The sequence below is a fragment of the Engraulis encrasicolus genome, chromosome 15 (genome assembly GCF_034702125.1).
Source record: "Engraulis encrasicolus isolate BLACKSEA-1 chromosome 15, IST_EnEncr_1.0, whole genome shotgun sequence".
In the NCBI taxonomy this organism is placed as follows: domain Eukaryota; kingdom Metazoa; phylum Chordata; class Actinopteri; order Clupeiformes; family Engraulidae; genus Engraulis; species Engraulis encrasicolus.
Genome location: NC_085871.1, coordinates 33439446 through 33455936, shown reverse-complemented (window position 1 = coordinate 33455936; position 16491 = coordinate 33439446). Strand labels below are relative to the sequence as shown.

At 42.3% G+C, this 16491-nt stretch overlaps 1 protein-coding gene across 1 annotated transcript; it reads right to left on the bottom strand.

The window, feature by feature from the left end:
• Positions 1–248: 248 nt before the first annotated feature.
• LOC134463993 (ribose-phosphate pyrophosphokinase 2) lies at positions 249–12963 on the bottom strand. The gene is made up of 7 exons (XM_063217419.1): positions 12662–12963; positions 8360–8543; positions 6184–6282; positions 5498–5622; positions 3662–3835; positions 1293–1452; positions 249–493 (listed from the first exon to the last, which is right to left on the bottom strand). The coding sequence occupies exons 1-7, from the start codon at positions 12781–12783 to the stop codon at positions 401–403; spliced, it is 957 nt and encodes a 318-aa protein (XP_063073489.1). The 5' UTR covers positions 12784–12963; the 3' UTR covers positions 249–400.
• Between the last annotated feature and the right edge of the window lie 3528 nt (positions 12964–16491).

Here is a 16491-nt window from a genome sequence, read left to right as displayed (position 1 = left end):
CTGTGTCTGTGTGTGTCTGTGTCTGTGTGTGTCTGTGTCTGTGTGTGTCTGTGTCTGTGTGTGTCTGTGTCTGTGTGTGTGTGTGTCTGTCTGTCTGTCTGTCTGTCTGTCTGTCTGTCTGTCTGTCTGTCTGTCTGTCTGTCTGTCTGTGTGTGTGTCTGTCTGTCTGTGTGTGTGTCTGTCTGTCTGTGTGTGTGTCTGTCTGTCTGTCTGTCTGTCTGTCTGTCTGTCTGTCTGTCTGTCTGTGTGTCTGTGTGTCTGTGTGTCTGTGTGTCTGTGTGTCTGTGTCTGTGTCTGTGTCTGTGTCTGTGTCTGTGTCCAGAGGATTGGCAGTGGGGGAGATGGAGAGGTGCAAATAGCCTGTGTGTGCGTTTTTAACAGGAGCAAGAGCATGTGGTTTTCACAGGGGCACGTGACTGAAGAGGTAGGAGACCGACTCCCCATTGTGGGTCCGCCTGATGGCCTCAGCCAGGATCATGGAGATGTCAATGACCTAAAGAGGGGGGGACAGAGAGAGAGAGAGAGAGAGAGAGAGAGAGAGAGAGAGAGAGAGAGAGAGAGTCAGCTTTATCTTCATCAGGTTCACATTTACTAGACACACAAAGGAAACTTAACTTTTTTCATAGTCACACCGCCGAATTCTGAAATGAGTCTTGCACAGGAAAGCAAAACGAATTTCACGAGAGAGAGAGAGAGAGAGAGAGAGAGAGAGAGAGAGAGAGAGAGAGAGAGAGAGAGAGAGGTGGGGGGGATGATGGGAGATTTTAAAGCAACACACATCAGTGTCACACCAGTCCCATTAGTGGGTCTGGGTCACATGCGTCTGCCGGAGGACTAAATTGAGTCATGCTAATGGGGAATCATGCATGGTGAGTGACTATGGTTTGATCAGCGTTTACCTCCAGTTGACTGTCCTTCTCAACAGAAATGATGCTTATTTGCTCTTTATTGTGTCCTAGTGGGCATGCATATCACAGACATTGATGGAGGCAGAGGTAGATGTGCTGAATGTAAACTGATCCTTAATTTAACTGCTGCATAAGAGCACAATTGGAGAAGTCAGGTGGTGCCACCACTGTATGGCCTTTAAAAATCATTCCAACTAAATGAAACACAACTCATTCCAACTAAATGACACGTGTACAAATATTGAATGTACCAACTTTAGCTGTGCATCACATTAGCTTTGACGTCTGTTCCAAATACACCAATGACCCCATTGCCAAATGTAGACATTTCTTGATCTTTTCCAGTGTGTGTGTGTGTGTGTGAGTGTGTGATTGTGCGAGTACCTGTATTTTGGGGCACGACTTCATCTTCTCCTCTTGGGGGATGGTGTTGGTGACCACCACTGCCTCGAAGGGAGCGTTGTTGATGCGCGAGATGGCCGGCCCAGAGAAGATGCCGTGTGTCAGGATGGCGTACACCTTTATCGCACCCGCAGAGATCAACCTGTATAGCAGAAACATAGATATACATCCATTACCATCAGGAAATTGTCATTGTATGGTAGAAACACAACTAGGATGCTGTACATACAGTAGAATGGTGCTGTATTGCACCGGCTGGTCATTGGGACACTATGAAAAATGTACCTGATAAAAGGTCTAAGATCAAAACATTGTGAATAAAGTTAAAGCGAAATGGTCAGTGTGCGGCAGTTTAATAGTCATTTCTGTTAGAAAACTATGGGCCATCTTCAATGCACCTGCCAGCTGTGGTGTGTGAAACAACACACAAGTTGTTCGTTGGGACACTATGAAATCTGCTTATACATTTACTTAAAAGTCAGTGATCTAACACCATGGCAGAAATGATCATTTGGATATCTGTTGCATCAGTAGACTAAATGACAATCCGTAGGCCTAATACTCAGAGAGTAACACAGTATATTGGATTCTCCCTCAGCAGTTTCGCGTGTACAGTTGAAATATTGACCTAATGTTACATAGCAGTGTACTTGACATGCTGTACTGCAGGGCTATTCAAATGGCGGCCCTTGGACAGCAAGGCTCTGGAACCCCACAAGCCCCTTGAAATACTGAATTGTTTTTCAGAATTTAGAGATAAAAGTAGGGGTTCTGAAACGGGACATGGGACCTTAAAATGCAGGAAATTACATCTAAGAAATGCAAAACTTTCTGGGGGAGGACCCCCAGACCCCCCCCACATCAATGAAGTGTATGGTATTTTTGTCATTGACAATCGCCAACCTTGATACACACAGAAAAATCGGCCCCTTTACTGGGAGGAAGTTGAAAAACTGGCCCTCGTTGACATTTAATTGAATACCCCTGCTGTACTGGGTCACAAGACTAAAAAAAAAATTCTGCAATCCAAACCAAACAAAATGGTGACGTCAAAAGGACACCACACAACTCTGCATCGTTAGAGCGAAACGAGCAAGAAAACAATGAATAACGTTCTGGGTGCCTCCTTGCATAAATGTGCAGATTTTGCCATTCCGTTTGTGTAGTGCTTCCAGACCAATAAAAACAATGGACCAAGTGTAAAAGTACAAGTGCGTAGCGGTGTGTGTCTACCGCACATTTCTCATTAGTCCCTTGAGGGCCAAACTGTGATGGATATTCTGTTATAAAAGGTCTATTCTTGGGCAGGAGATATTTGCACAGTGCCTTGGGAGAAAACGGTTTCAAACTGTGATAGATACTCTGTTACAAAAGTCTATTTTGGGATGCAAGATATTTCCTATGGCTTGCGCGTGTGATGGATAATACCTGAGCCACTGTTGGGGTGAATGTTTACAAAAACACTCGACACCCGGCCAGTGCTCTTGCACTCTGCCAATAGACTGGGAAGGATCAAGTGACAGTGAAAGCACTGACCCCTAACAATGTCCTTAAGTGGACCTGTGCACTGTGTATGGATAGCTTGCATCTCTCGCTCACACACACACACAACTTATGCACACAAACCTAACACACTCACAAATGGCAACCTAAATTTGAAACAATTTCAGCAAAGTGCACAGATTTTAAAGCTGAATAGAAAAGCCAGGATTTTATCAGTAGTATTAAGACTTCAAACTTAAAGCAGTCTTGATACAGCTCTGGCAAGAAGTGAGAGACCACTTCGAAATTTACAGGGTTTTTTGAGTTTGCTATGGATAGGTATGTGTGAGTAAAACAAACATTGCTATTTCATTCTGTAAACTACCGACAACATTCCTCCGAATTTCAAAAGAAAATATTGTCATTTAGATCATTTATTTGCAGAAAATCTCAAATGGTCAAAATAACAGATAAGATGCAATGTTTCCAAATCTCAAAAAAGGCAAAGAAAACAAGCTGGTGTACATCATACTAATGTATTGACTTGAAGAGTTCAGAAATCAATATTTGGTGGAATACGCCCGATTTGTAGTCACAGCTTTCATGAATTTTGGTATGCGTCCATTAGTCCTTCACATTGTTCTTGGATGACTGTATTCCAGGCCTGGTGTAAGAATTCAAGGTGCTGAGCTTAGGTTGATGGCTTGTTACCATCCAGCATCCTCTGAAGCTTCCTCAAAATCATCTGAAAGAGACCCCATCCCAATGCATACAATTGCAATGGGGTCCTATGTCTGTGCACCCCCTTCTCCCTGAGCCCGGGACAACTAACTAGTCCCCCCCCCCCCCGTAGGTGGGCCAATACTCACTTGTCAGCGGCGTGGCAGATGGTTCCGCAGGTGTCGGCCATGTCGTCCACCAGGATAGCAACGCGGTCTTTCACGTCCCCCACCAACACCATGCGGTCCACCTCGTTAGCCTTCTTGCGCTCCTTGTGGATGAGCGCAAACTCCACATTCAATCGGTCTGCTATGGAGGTCACTCTGGAGAGGAGAGGAGAGGAGAGGAGAGGAGAGGAGAGGAGAGGAGAGGAGAGGGACAGAGGATGGACAGAGGGAGGAGAGGTTGTTGAGAAGTGGAGAGAAGAGGAGCATAACAGATAAAACAAGTTAAGACCAGACAGGAGAAGAGAAAACCTCTGGGTCTAACGTCCTGGGCATCAAAAACATCAGAAGAGCAGCAAGACAGAGGTGCTGTGGCAGAGCGTGACAATTCAGTACATGGCACTTACAGGCTACATGCCATTATTTCCCAACCCTACCCCATCAACCTCTCTCCGACTCATTTCCCGTCTCCATCTTCACCATTTTGCCAAATAAAAGCACAAACAATACTTCAAAAAAAGAGAAGTTAAACTTCAGTTAAGTTTATGGTAATGAGCTACAACACAGTTTGGTGGCAACATTTGATCTGATCAGATCAGCTGGGTTCTTTGACCATTTTAAACACATTTGCCACTTTTGGTCCATTAATGCATTAAGTTGCTAACGGGCTAGCAACTGTGGAGTTGACATGGAACAAGGGAAGCAACTCCCAAACCGTATGGGGGCAAAGAAAGGACAGGGAAAACTTGTTGTCTCCCTTGGAGGAAGATAAGGAAGCCTAATCTAAATGGGGAGAGATGGCAGCAAAGCACAGCTCCTCAGACTGCCATTTGATACAGTGCTGAGATTTTAAACAACAGAGCCATTCACAGGCTAATCTGAGAGTCTGTTTCAGCTGTGTTCAAGGTGGCCCGTTATCTGCACATGCCTTTGCTACATTACTGTCCAAGTGCACACAAGAGAGTTTAGCTCAACACTAGCAGTCTCAAAGAGACCTTGGGAAGGGCAACAACTCAGTGTGAACCTCCAACTTGAGGAAAAAAAAAATATTTTAGAGCGAATAGGGCTGTAATGATATTGTATCAAACCGAGAAATCGCGATACACAGAGTTACGATACTGTATCGTGATACGCCCTTTCAAAGTTGTGCTGCCCAGCAGTCCAGAAAACAAACCACATGATATGAAGTGATAGTGCTTCCAAGCTTCAAATCATGATCACTATTTTATTTAAACTTTTAAAAATGATTAGTAGCCACTTATAACCTATTCTACCTATAAACCATCACAGTTTTTATTCATAATTTGATTTTATAATGTTGGCTATGTGAAATCGTGGGGTGTATTGAACCGTAGGTCATAAATTGTGATACGAACCGAATTGTGAGTTGAGAGTATCGTTACAGCCCTAAGAGTGAATATTTAATTGGTCCTCAAGTACTACAAGCATGTGAAAATCGAAATTCTAATTAGACCAAGAAGCATAGTGGCTTCTGAAATTTATTTACAGACAGCAGTATATTTTGATTCTTGCTTCCAAAGGGTAGACCCAGCTTTACATCACTTTGAACTTGGCTGTGGTGCCAGATTTAAACAATCTACAATATTTTAACCAGCACTTTCAAATAGTGGCCCTGCAAAAATGCATACAAAGACACTAGAGTCTAGATTGTAGCGGGGAGTCAAAACTTTACAATGATATTAACTTCACCGCGATCCCAGGTTTAGTTACAATCACGCACCAGCCATCCAACGTACAGCAATATAAAAATCCTAATAACGATCCCAGGGGAAAAAAAAGGATGCTCCCAAAAAAACTCACCTCTTTGCTCCTCCAGCATCTGGTGAGACGATGATGCAGTTCTTCCATTCCGGAATGTTCTCCCGGACCCACTGCAGCACAGCGGGCTCAGCATACAGGTTATCCACAGCGATGTCAAAGAAGCCCTACATTTCACAGGAAAACAAGAAGAGGGGAAACCTATTGTCATCCCTTTACAGTTTATTGGCTAGATAATATTATACCATTTACAGCAAACGTTTTATGTGATATGTATATGCCCAGACACAAACAAAACACTCCCATGTTGATTTCAGAGCAACATGACATTTATTTACTTTTTAGTTATTTTTTCCTTAATATGAGCCTCTATGAGTGTCTGCAGAAAAGCCCCATGAAGGCCCATTAATCACCCAGGCACTAACCCATACTAATTGTGACGCTGGACTAACTTTCACTTCTTAACTAGTCTGTCCGCAAGCACAAAATCTAGAACATTTCAAATTGTAACGAGATCGGGGACCTATCAGGCTATTTTGCCTTTATTTTGTGACAGGAAATAAGTTGGGAGAGAAGGATTGGCAAATGACCTGGGCCAGAATAGAACCCGGGTCGCCGACGTAGTAACCCAGTGCCCTACCATTAGGCCATGGCAGGGCCAATTTTAAGCACTTTCAATGTGGCCCTGACAATCCCTTAGCATCTCGCTCTGAGAAATGGCTGCTGACCTGTATCTGTGACGCGTGGAGGTCCATGGTGATAATGTGGTCGGCTCCAGCCACAGACAGCATGTTGGCCACCAGCTTAGCCGAGATGGGAGCACGAGACTGGAAATGTACAAACAGACATGCACAGACGATTGATTGATTGGTTACATTTATTGCCATTTCAGCAGCTATGGCTATATCATGGCCAATACAGATAGAGAAAAAATACATTATATCACATTTAAAAAAAGGAAACACAACTGTATAAATTAAGAGATTAAAGACATGCACAGATGGTGGAGGATGAGACCTTGTGCAAGACTGGAAATACGCAGACGTACAAAGATAGTGGAGGAGGCAACATGGCAAACCAAGATGGGAACCTACAGTATGCACACAAACTTCTAGAAATGCTTTCTTTTCTTGCTGTGGTAATGAGGTATGAACAATGATTAAGATTAATATGATGTGTAAGGTTAATATTCAACAGTGCACGCCGATTGAGCGGATAACAAGATAACTAAACTGTGCAGTATGCACGAGCACACCACCAGGATTTCAGTTAGAGACGTAAAGTGGCTGCACATGAATGCGTGAATGCATCTGAAATAATCTTGGCTAATAGTTACACTATTTCATGCATCTAAACCACATTAACCCTGCGTTACTTCTGAGTAGGTTGAACTCCGTTCATAGTACAGGCTGCTGGAAGGTTTCTGTGGGAAACAGAACTCATGGGAACTGGGATATGAACTCATCCTTGAACTACAATGGGATGGCGAAACAGGGGCAGTTGAGCAATTGAGGAGCAACTACTATCCCAGGACAGCTAGCCTATATCAGCAGGTGTCTGTATCTCCCCCCTCTGTTTACATAGTTTAAACCATTTCCCCCCAGCTCAATCCACAGTGTTTACATAAGAAACCATTTACATAATTGAATGAATGAGTAGGCATGCATGTTTGCTAAATGAAGTAAAAAGAGGTCAATATAGCTCAATTTTACACATTTTCTCATTTTACACACAACATTGGTACTCTGCTCAGTATCGTACAATGGCCAGAGTAGTAGTGGAAAAGAAAGTGACAGAGCTGGAGAGAGGGAGGGAGAGAGGGACCAAGAGCAAAAAGAAACTGTCTTCGTGTGTGTGCCACATCAATGGCAGGTCAGCATCCAATGACCCTTTGACATCTCTGTTTAGGAATGATGATGCAACATTCTTAATTTCCAAACACCCAATACTAGCTTGACAGATGACAGGGTAACCACAATATGGACCAATAGGACTGTCAGACATATTTGAACAAATAATACCACAAATGTGAAGTCCACAAACTAGATACAAATTCGTTTTTGGGAGCTTCATATTCCATGTTTCATATTAAGCTGCATAGTTTACATTAAGCTGTATTTTTCTAATGATGAAAGTCACATGTCTCCAATACTGGCGGATCTCCCACCCACCCTGACAAAAAAAAAAATCTGCGTGAAACACCAAGACTAAATGTGTTGGCCAACGTTATTATTCTTTTCAGTACAAAATGTTTGGTCCAGTAACTGCACTGTTGCCTGATGTGCACCCCCCCAATGGGCCGCTATTTGTCAATGTGTCAATGGCGTTTTAGTAGTAGCACACATCAGGGTGGTGCAACTACAGCTAATGTCACTCACTACTGAGTGAATTAAAGGGACACTGTGCAGGATTTGTAGTTGTTTACTTCCAGAATCAATGCTACCCATTCACTGATGTTACCTTTTTCATGAATACTTACCACCACTATCAAATTCAAAGTGTGCATTATGACTGGAAAAAATGCACTTTTCATACATGAAAAGGGGGATCTTCTCCATGGTCCGCCATTTTGAATTTCCAGAAATAGCCATTTTTAGCTGTAAAACCGACTGCACTTGGGCCATACAAGAAAATATTAGTTTATTACTTAGTAAACTATCATGAAAAGATAAAATTTGGCAATAGGCAGCCCAGTTACAATGAGCAGTATAGTTGCAGTACCTTTTTTGACCCTTTCCTGCACAGTGTCCCTTTAAAGATTTTTTGTTTTTTAGTGCATTATCTAAGAAGCATATTCATTGCAGAACAATTCACCAATTACTAACAAATGTATGGGCATTAGCTGTGGTTGTACCACCTGATGTCTGAGCAAAAAAACCATCATTGACCCAGGGCCTGATGTACCTTATCCTTCTTGTCCTGTCTGGCGTAGGGGAAGCAGGGGATGACAGCGGTGACGCGTGACGAGGAGGCGATCTTGCAGGCGTTGATCATGATCAGCAGCTCCATTAGGTTGTCGTTTATCTCGCCACAGCCGCTCTGTACGATGTACACGTCCTCCCCGCGCACGCTCTCACCAATCTCCACACTAAACAACACAACAACATGGTAAACAAGGTTAAATATGTACTCCCAAATCGCCACGCTAAAACAAGACAACAGCTTAAAACACATAAACATGTGCACATTTACGGTAGGGACACATAGAAGGCGAAGCGAGCGAGACGAAGAGAGGCAAAATTCATTGACAGCTCAACAGTCATCAGGTCGTCGCTGCGAATCAAATGGAATGGAATAGTTATGTTGCTGATTTGATTGGGCCGCCACAGGCCAATTCGCTCCTCATTTGCATAATATTAAACTTGGTTTAATGATTGGCGTGTCCTCTGTGTCCACATGCTGTCACCAATTTCCATGCTGCGCACCACAGCAGCATAAAACATGTATTACTGCCAAATACATTATTTGGATGGACCATCATATCAATAGTTCAATCCTTTGAACCCATCCTCCCCCTGCACGCTCTCATCAATCTCCACGCTCCAACACAACAGTAAAAAAAAAAAAATGCTTTACTGTTGTGGATGCAGTGGATATACTCAGTACACCTCCCCCTTTTTAGTCCACAACAGTGAATCCTGTGATCCTTCTGTACCTGATCTATGTACCATTGAGAATGAGGACTGGTACAGAGCAAGTCTGATGAAGAGCCAGACAATTCATGTGGTAACTGATTTCTACACCTGTGGAAACAGTGGCTATACCACCGTACCTGATGAAGTGCAGACAAAACACTTTGTTCTAGCCAGGTTTTAACCAGACCACATTAATTACTTCGTAATCCATTTTTGGTCTGGATCCTTGATGCCCTGGAGCGCTTGGGTGTGAGGAGTAAGCTCAGCTTTGGTTTGAAATGAGTGGTGACCGGCCCTACCGTGGCGCAAATGGTAGGACACTCGTTTGCTATGCGGCCGACCTGTTTTCAACTCCCGGCCCGGGTCTTTTGCCGACCCTTCCCCATCTCTCTCTGGCCACTTACTCTCTGACCACCACTTCACTATCCTGTCAAGTAAAGGCAATAAAAAGCCAATGACCAACTCACAGTTGACGTTCGTAGCGCATAATTATGCGCCCAAGTGCGTTTGCTTATTGGCTGGCCCCTTGGAAGACGACTAAACCACCCCCAGAGAATTGTAATCAGACCATTTGTGAATTACGAAGTAATTCAAAATGAATGGTCTGGCCTGTCAGGTTAACTTTGTACTGCTCAGCTTTTATTTTTGGGCCTGAACAAAGTGGATCGAATTCTCTTCAAATTTACTGTTTAAGATCACAACACATTTACTACTCAAGCCATACTTTGGATAGGGCCATCAAGTCATAATTAGTTCAGACAGTTCATCTTATATGTGTAGGTAATAGTGGAAGCTAGTGTTGCACCGATACCATTTTTTGGCCCCGATACCGATACCCGATACCCAACAACTGTGCAGTATCGGCAGATACCGATACCATACCCATACTAAAATGTATATACAGTTTATGTATGAAGAGCTGCATAGGCTACTACTTGGATGTAACATCATTGACTAATATTGTCCAAAGTGAATCCTGTAGTACTTTTAATACTTTTAAAATACTTCTCATATAAAATAACTAAGATCAAGGCTGCGTTCAAGTGTCATATGAGCATCTGTAAGGTATTGGTGCCCACCGATACCGATGGTGTTGGTACTCGCCGATACCGATACCACCATTTTAGTGCCGTATCGGGGCCCCGGCCGATACTGGTATCGGTATCGGTGCAACACTAGTGGAAGCCCACTTTCTACTTTGGAATATTTTGTGTACAGCTGCTAAAATGTTCAGAAATCCACAGGTTCATCCATAGTAGCTGTAGAAAAGAAGTACCGGTACACTATGTATGTATGTTCAAAGGCCAGAGCGTGTCCAGTTTGAGTACGCAGTTATGTAAACATCAGCAAATCAAAGTGATTGACCTACAAATTAAACAAGATAAGTACTCTGACGCATAGGAATACATTCATATCTTTGCATTATCATTGCATTCGCATTGTATGTTTTATCTACACTGAATTGCTGTGAATTTGGTGCTTTCATTTAGGACTGCATACACTTACTGTGTAAAACCAAGTAGTAAATCAAAGAAACCACGTAGTAAACCAAGGAAATTAAGGAAAAAAAGAACTGGATAACAAAGTTTGCAGTTAGAGAGAGAACGATGCAAACTCTATGGTGGGCAAAGTACATGAGCGAACACAAAATCGAAAACATTTCTGAACGCAAAGAAAAATGTAACGCTAGCGTGAAACATTCTTCTCAGTGTATCTCTTCTCTCTCTCTCTCCATCTGGTGTACATCAGGATCATGTGATTGGAGAGGCAGCTGCGGAGGAGACCTCCAGAGGACGCAGTCGGAGGGGCCCACCAGTGGCACAAATAAATTAGGAAGAGGAGGAGGAGGAGGAGGAGGAGGCCAGCCGGCCAAACCGAACGGTTCATGTGAGACGCAGGACACGAGACGCATGGGAGCTGCAGCCAACCCTGCTCTTTGCAGAACTAGAACAGGCTGGCTCTCGTGCTGGCTGAGCACACAATACATGTGGTGATAATGCAAACAGCGTAGGCTACCAGCGTCCTTGGGCCTCATGGACTATGAAGTGGACTATTTCGTGCATTTCCAACTCAGTCTTTGCATATATGTGAAAATCTGCAAAGATCTTCACTACAGGCACCAAAACATTCAGAACAGCATCAACCCAGGCATACCCAGGGGACTGTTTTTTTTTTTAATTTTCGCTGGACATCACATTTAATGTGAAATTAAGTGCAAAGGTAGCTTCTCATTTCAAACCATTTTGCATGTGTACAGTTTTGTACATGAGCCACCTTAAGTTCAAGTTTCAGGTACATTCTAAGGGGAGTGCAGAAAAAGGTTACTAACTGACTAAGGTTACTAACTGACGCTGACTAAATGCCAAGATTAATATATTTTACATTAATATAAATTTTAAAAAATATAGGCCTTTAAGATTCAGTGTCCAGACAAGAGAGAGCCTCACAGCTGCAAAATAAATGCCTTGTCAAGGTCATTCTTGACACACCTGTTTGCATGGTCACGGTCATTGGATAACTTCATGTGTTTCGCATAGTACTGCCTTGAGGGCCGAATGCACTGTGACTTTACCATACACTTTGCTGGCAGGTTATGACAGCAAAGTCCAAAAATATAACCTAATAAAAAGAGAGGCTCCCCGAAATGTGTCATGCAAGGGTCCCTTGAGGCCACTTTGACAGTGCTGCTGGTGTGGCTGCAATTGCGTCACACTTCAAAAGACAACATTTGAAAGTAGGTCACCTGCGCTACGTCCCCTCCGTTAATAAATACACAGACAGTGCTGTACATTTCAGACTGAACCTATCCTGCAGGACAGTACAGGCTGAACCGACGGCATGGATGGAATCATGTGACAATGTGAGCCACGTATTAACGATATCAGACAATCTATTAATACCGCGCGTGCATTACATATCTGATCTGAGTAGAACAACAAGAAAATACGCAGCCAGTAACTGAGTAAAACTGAGTCCTGCATTAAATTACAGACATACAATGACACGATTTGAAAAAAGTGGGCAATACTTGGAATTGCATTGTTATTTTGGTAGCGTCTTATGCAACAAGTCAATGTAAATTAATTGGGTTATTTCACTGGTTCTGATCTGTTTTTCCATACGCTTTCGTTAGCCAAAGCTTGGCATTGCGCAATACTTCGCATTCGTGTGACACAGTTGCGCACAGTTAATGTAATTTCATCACGTTTGTGGACTGCGCCGTCTCAGGCAAGAGCTACTAATGATTCTCGTGAGCTTCGCGTGCGACCATTAAATTGCGAAGTGGACACTGAAGGTAAATTGCATAGCCTATTGGTGCTGTTACAATTTTGGTGACTCGGACAAACGTACTTCGGTGAAATGACAGCACCCAACCTACACGGAAAGCACAATGTTGTTGAAACAAGAGCCTGTGAACTACCACTGGTTAGCAGCAGGAGTTAACGTTACGAGTTTGGCAAGCAGCGCACATGCTCGCTGCACGCGGTTGAACAAAGGTTAGGGGAAATGATGAAGCTACAGAACTAACATAGATGATATTAGTCCCTTTGTGTCAAGGAAATAAACTCACCATGTTTCTTGGTTGCTGAATTTCTTTGTGGTTACTTTGCCCAGTTCCAAGCCGAGGCGATCTGCCACTTTCTGTGACAGATCATGGTGTGAGCTCCCGCTGAAAAGCACAATGTTCGGCATTTTGGTATGCACAAATTGCTCTTTATGCTGACGGGAAAGGTGCCGGTGCGGGATGCAGGCAGCAAAAGTGCTTCTCCGGTGACTGGAGGTTGTTAAACTAGTTGGCTAATGCTAGAGCTAAAGCATCATAGCTGTCTCTGACATCCGACTACAAGTTCAAAAGGAAGTGAGTTAATTTCTGTTGCACGCGCAAAACAGATTTGAGCGGAAGTGCTTGGATCTGATTGGACAAATCCAGCGCACTGTACCAAAGAAGGCGGATCCACAGATTGTGACTGCTGTGTTGTTGGTGTTTTTATTTTGCTGTAGATATGGATTGTGTGTACTTTTGACTCACAGCTATACAGTCTATGATCGATGTGTTTGTGGTTGGTAAACTACTCTCATTTGTTAGGCTGCGGGAGTGTTGTAAGTTTTTTGGGGATGCCTTTCACAAAGCATCATCTCAACTTTTACATGAATGTTTTGTGCTTAGGCCTATTCCTGTTTTAAGGTCTATGCTTGTTCTGAAATTCACTGAAACAGGACATGAACAGCAGCATGCAACTGCATTTTGTAGCCTACAGTAGCTAGCTACAAGGCATTCTTCACTGTGAATTCAACAGTTAGGCTAGTGTGACCAACATGGGTGTTAAATTGTGTTGAATTGAAAATATTGCAATTACATTTACTGTAGCCTACTGGCTACTGCTGTAAAATCTGCAGTGTTGATCATTCAGTATTTAATAGGAAACTTGATAGACTAATGAATTTAAACAGAACTGAATGGGCACCCACAAGTAGGATAATAAAATATGCAATGCCATCTTCTGACATGATACTCAAACATAACAGGTGATGTCTTAGTTATTGTGCAATAGGTTTCGAACTTCCCATTGGTGATTGAATTCCTTGAAAATGCTTGAATTTCCAATGAAGTGTTTTCAAGGTTGTGAAAATGCTCAATTTTTTTGTCAAGTGCTTGAAAATGCTTGGAATTTGTGTCAAGTCAAACTCAATAAACCAGATAATAGAAATAAATTGTTAAGGTACTTAAAAAATCTGAGGGAGTGAGACAGTGGCATAACAATTGCACACAGGGCCCCAGGGAAAAACACTCCCCCCACCCCCCCATATGGCTGGCCTTCCAAGGTCACAATAGGGCACCCATCACCAATACAAGACTGCCCTGGGCCCTGGGGCAAATGCCCTGCTCGCCCTCCCTATAGTTCCTCCCCTGAAGTGAGATGTCAGATGGGATTTGCCATTCGACACCCTAAAATTGATCAGAATGCAGGAAATTGTATCTTAAAAACACAACGTTTTCTGTGGGAGGACCCCGACACCCCCACTTCCCACTCAGTCTATCCCACAGTGGTTCCCAAAGTGGGGGGCGTTGCCTCCATGTTGGTGACAACCTCCAACCCCCCCCCGGTGCTCCCTCATACCAACATTTTCTAGAAAAAAACCCTTTGTTTCTTGTTATACCTGTATTTTCTTCTTGCCGTGGCGGGTACAAAGCAAAGTATTGTTGTTATAGTAGTGTTGTAGTAGTAGTGTTGTTGTAGTAGTGTTGCTGTGCTTCCCATGACCATCATCCTGACATGGGCAAACACAACTTTTAGGCGACCTATTTAAAGGTGCTGGAAAACTGAAAATTTGGTGCTTGAAGGTGCTTGAATTTGTTCTTGAAAAAGGTGTGGGAACCCTGAATATGGTATGTCAAACAAATGCCGGGACTAGGCTTGCTTAGGCCTATGTAGATTCAAAAAGTTTGAATGACTTAATGAGTACTAGAATCTGCCGAGAATTATTCATTTCATGTTGTCCCTCTTATTAAGTGTAGTTTGTCATGTCAACCTTCCATACCTCCACGTATAAGTGTAAGTTGCAGAGAACTGATATTTTAAGACTACACTGACTAAACACATTTCCCCTAAACATAAATCCTCTCTGTTTCGGTCAGCAGTGGTGTCCAGTCCAGTCCATGCATCAGAGGTACCCTACCCATCATCTTAACCTGATTTTGTTGCACGTGGAGTCAGCTGAGGCGGTGCAGGCTCTTCAGAGGAAGTATTGTGCGTGTGATCATGTTCTCCTCCTGCTGGACTGACTGAGAAGGCATGTAGCCCAGCAGCTGTCTTGTATCTAATCACAAGAAAAACACTCTCCCATAAACATCTAGAAAGCTTTTAGACTCAACAGGTACATTAAACAGCTAACTTTTCTCACAATATTGCGGATAATGTTTGCAGCCCTACAGGTGAGAAGTAGGCCTACAACTGTAGTGTTTTTCGTCTGCACATTTCATTGCTGAAATAATTTTGAGAAAGACATTTCTTATCAGATGTACTTGGTGTTTGCCCTGGAATGCTGATGACTATAGCTAATCAAAATCTAAAAGTGAGTGATATACACAAAATTAGACAGTGCCTTCTGTGTACGTTATATGAATGTAAATGTGGGTGAAAGAAAAAGTTTCAAAGTTTTCGTGTTCAATAAACATTTTTATTGGATTTGAGTGCTGAGAAGATTGCTGTGATAAAGTGCAAGACATTTAAATTATAATAAATAAAAATATTATAAAATGTAGTAGGCTTTGGACAAAAGCATCTGCTAAATACTTAATCTTCACCATTACCATAAATGACCATGTGGACAAAATGTGAAATCAGTGAAATGTTTGCATAAACACAGCAATGTTTGTCGTTAAGTGATGGGGACACATGACCAACATTTCAAAAGTAATAGTTAAAACACAATAGCTGGAAAAGTATTAAATAATGACATGTTATACTATGGAATTTCATAAATAATCTGTAGCATTAAATAATTTAGCTAATTTAATCTCTTAGTATTTGTATATGTGTTAAAAACACTATAATATTTTATTTAAAATTGCATTAAGAAGCACTAATAAATATTGAGCTGTGGAACGTTAGCTCCTCAGTAAAGCCATTTGACCTATTTTCGCAAGTTGCAAATATGTAACAGCATTTTGCTCAAGATGTTAATAAATAAATTAGGGGTTTAATCCCCCCTTTAAATTCTTAAAGTTCTATAGCCTTTAGATGGATTCATATACACTGTACTATATACATTTTTTACATATAAAATAAATATGCACATCCTAATGCTTACAGCAGTTTATCTTATTCTCAAAAGGGGGTTTTCCCCTTGGGTCCATATATGGCTTTGCAATTGTACAGATATCCTGGACTAAAAGACATGTATACCAGTCAGAGCAGATATACTATAACAGTCTTTCTAAAAATCTGACCTCCAATCAACTCCAGTCAACTTAAAAATACCCTACAGCCTAATATCATGCAGTCCAGTCAAAACAAAGACACGTGTAGTCAAGTCAACAAAGTTCAGTTCAGGTTGAGGAGTTGTGTTCAACATTTACAATAAATATTCTACATCTCATCTCGGCTGGCGCAGAGTTGCCCAGACCCCTCTGTTTCTGAAGTTACACATATGATGTACAGTACTTTGAAAACACAGTCCAGTCGGCATTTACAGGATCCAGTCCAGTCATGCTAAGGGAAGGGACCCCTTTGGAAAACCTCTACAAGAAAAAAGTCCAAGCTCTCAAAAGGAAAACGTTTACTGCACTCTTGCTTGAACTTTTTTCTTTATAATTTTCAGCTAATTTTGAATTCCTGCTTTCACCAGCACTTACTGTAGAAGCTGTGCACAGATTCTTGGAAATTGTGCATTTTCTTC

Excerpts from the sequence above, each read along its gene's own strand:
- LOC134463993 (XM_063217419.1), bottom strand. The coding sequence starts at position 12,783 with ATGCCGAACATTGTGCTTTTCAGCGGGAGCTCACACCATGATCTGTCA. Across the intron at positions 6,283-8,359 it reads GACAGGACAAGAAGGATAAG|TCTCGTGCTCCCATCTCGGC; the intron begins GTACATCAGGCC and ends GTACATTTCCAG. Across the intron at positions 3,836-5,497 it reads GATGCTGGAGGAGCAAAGAG|AGTGACCTCCATAGCAGACC; the intron begins GTGAGTTTTTTT and ends TCTCCTCTCCAG.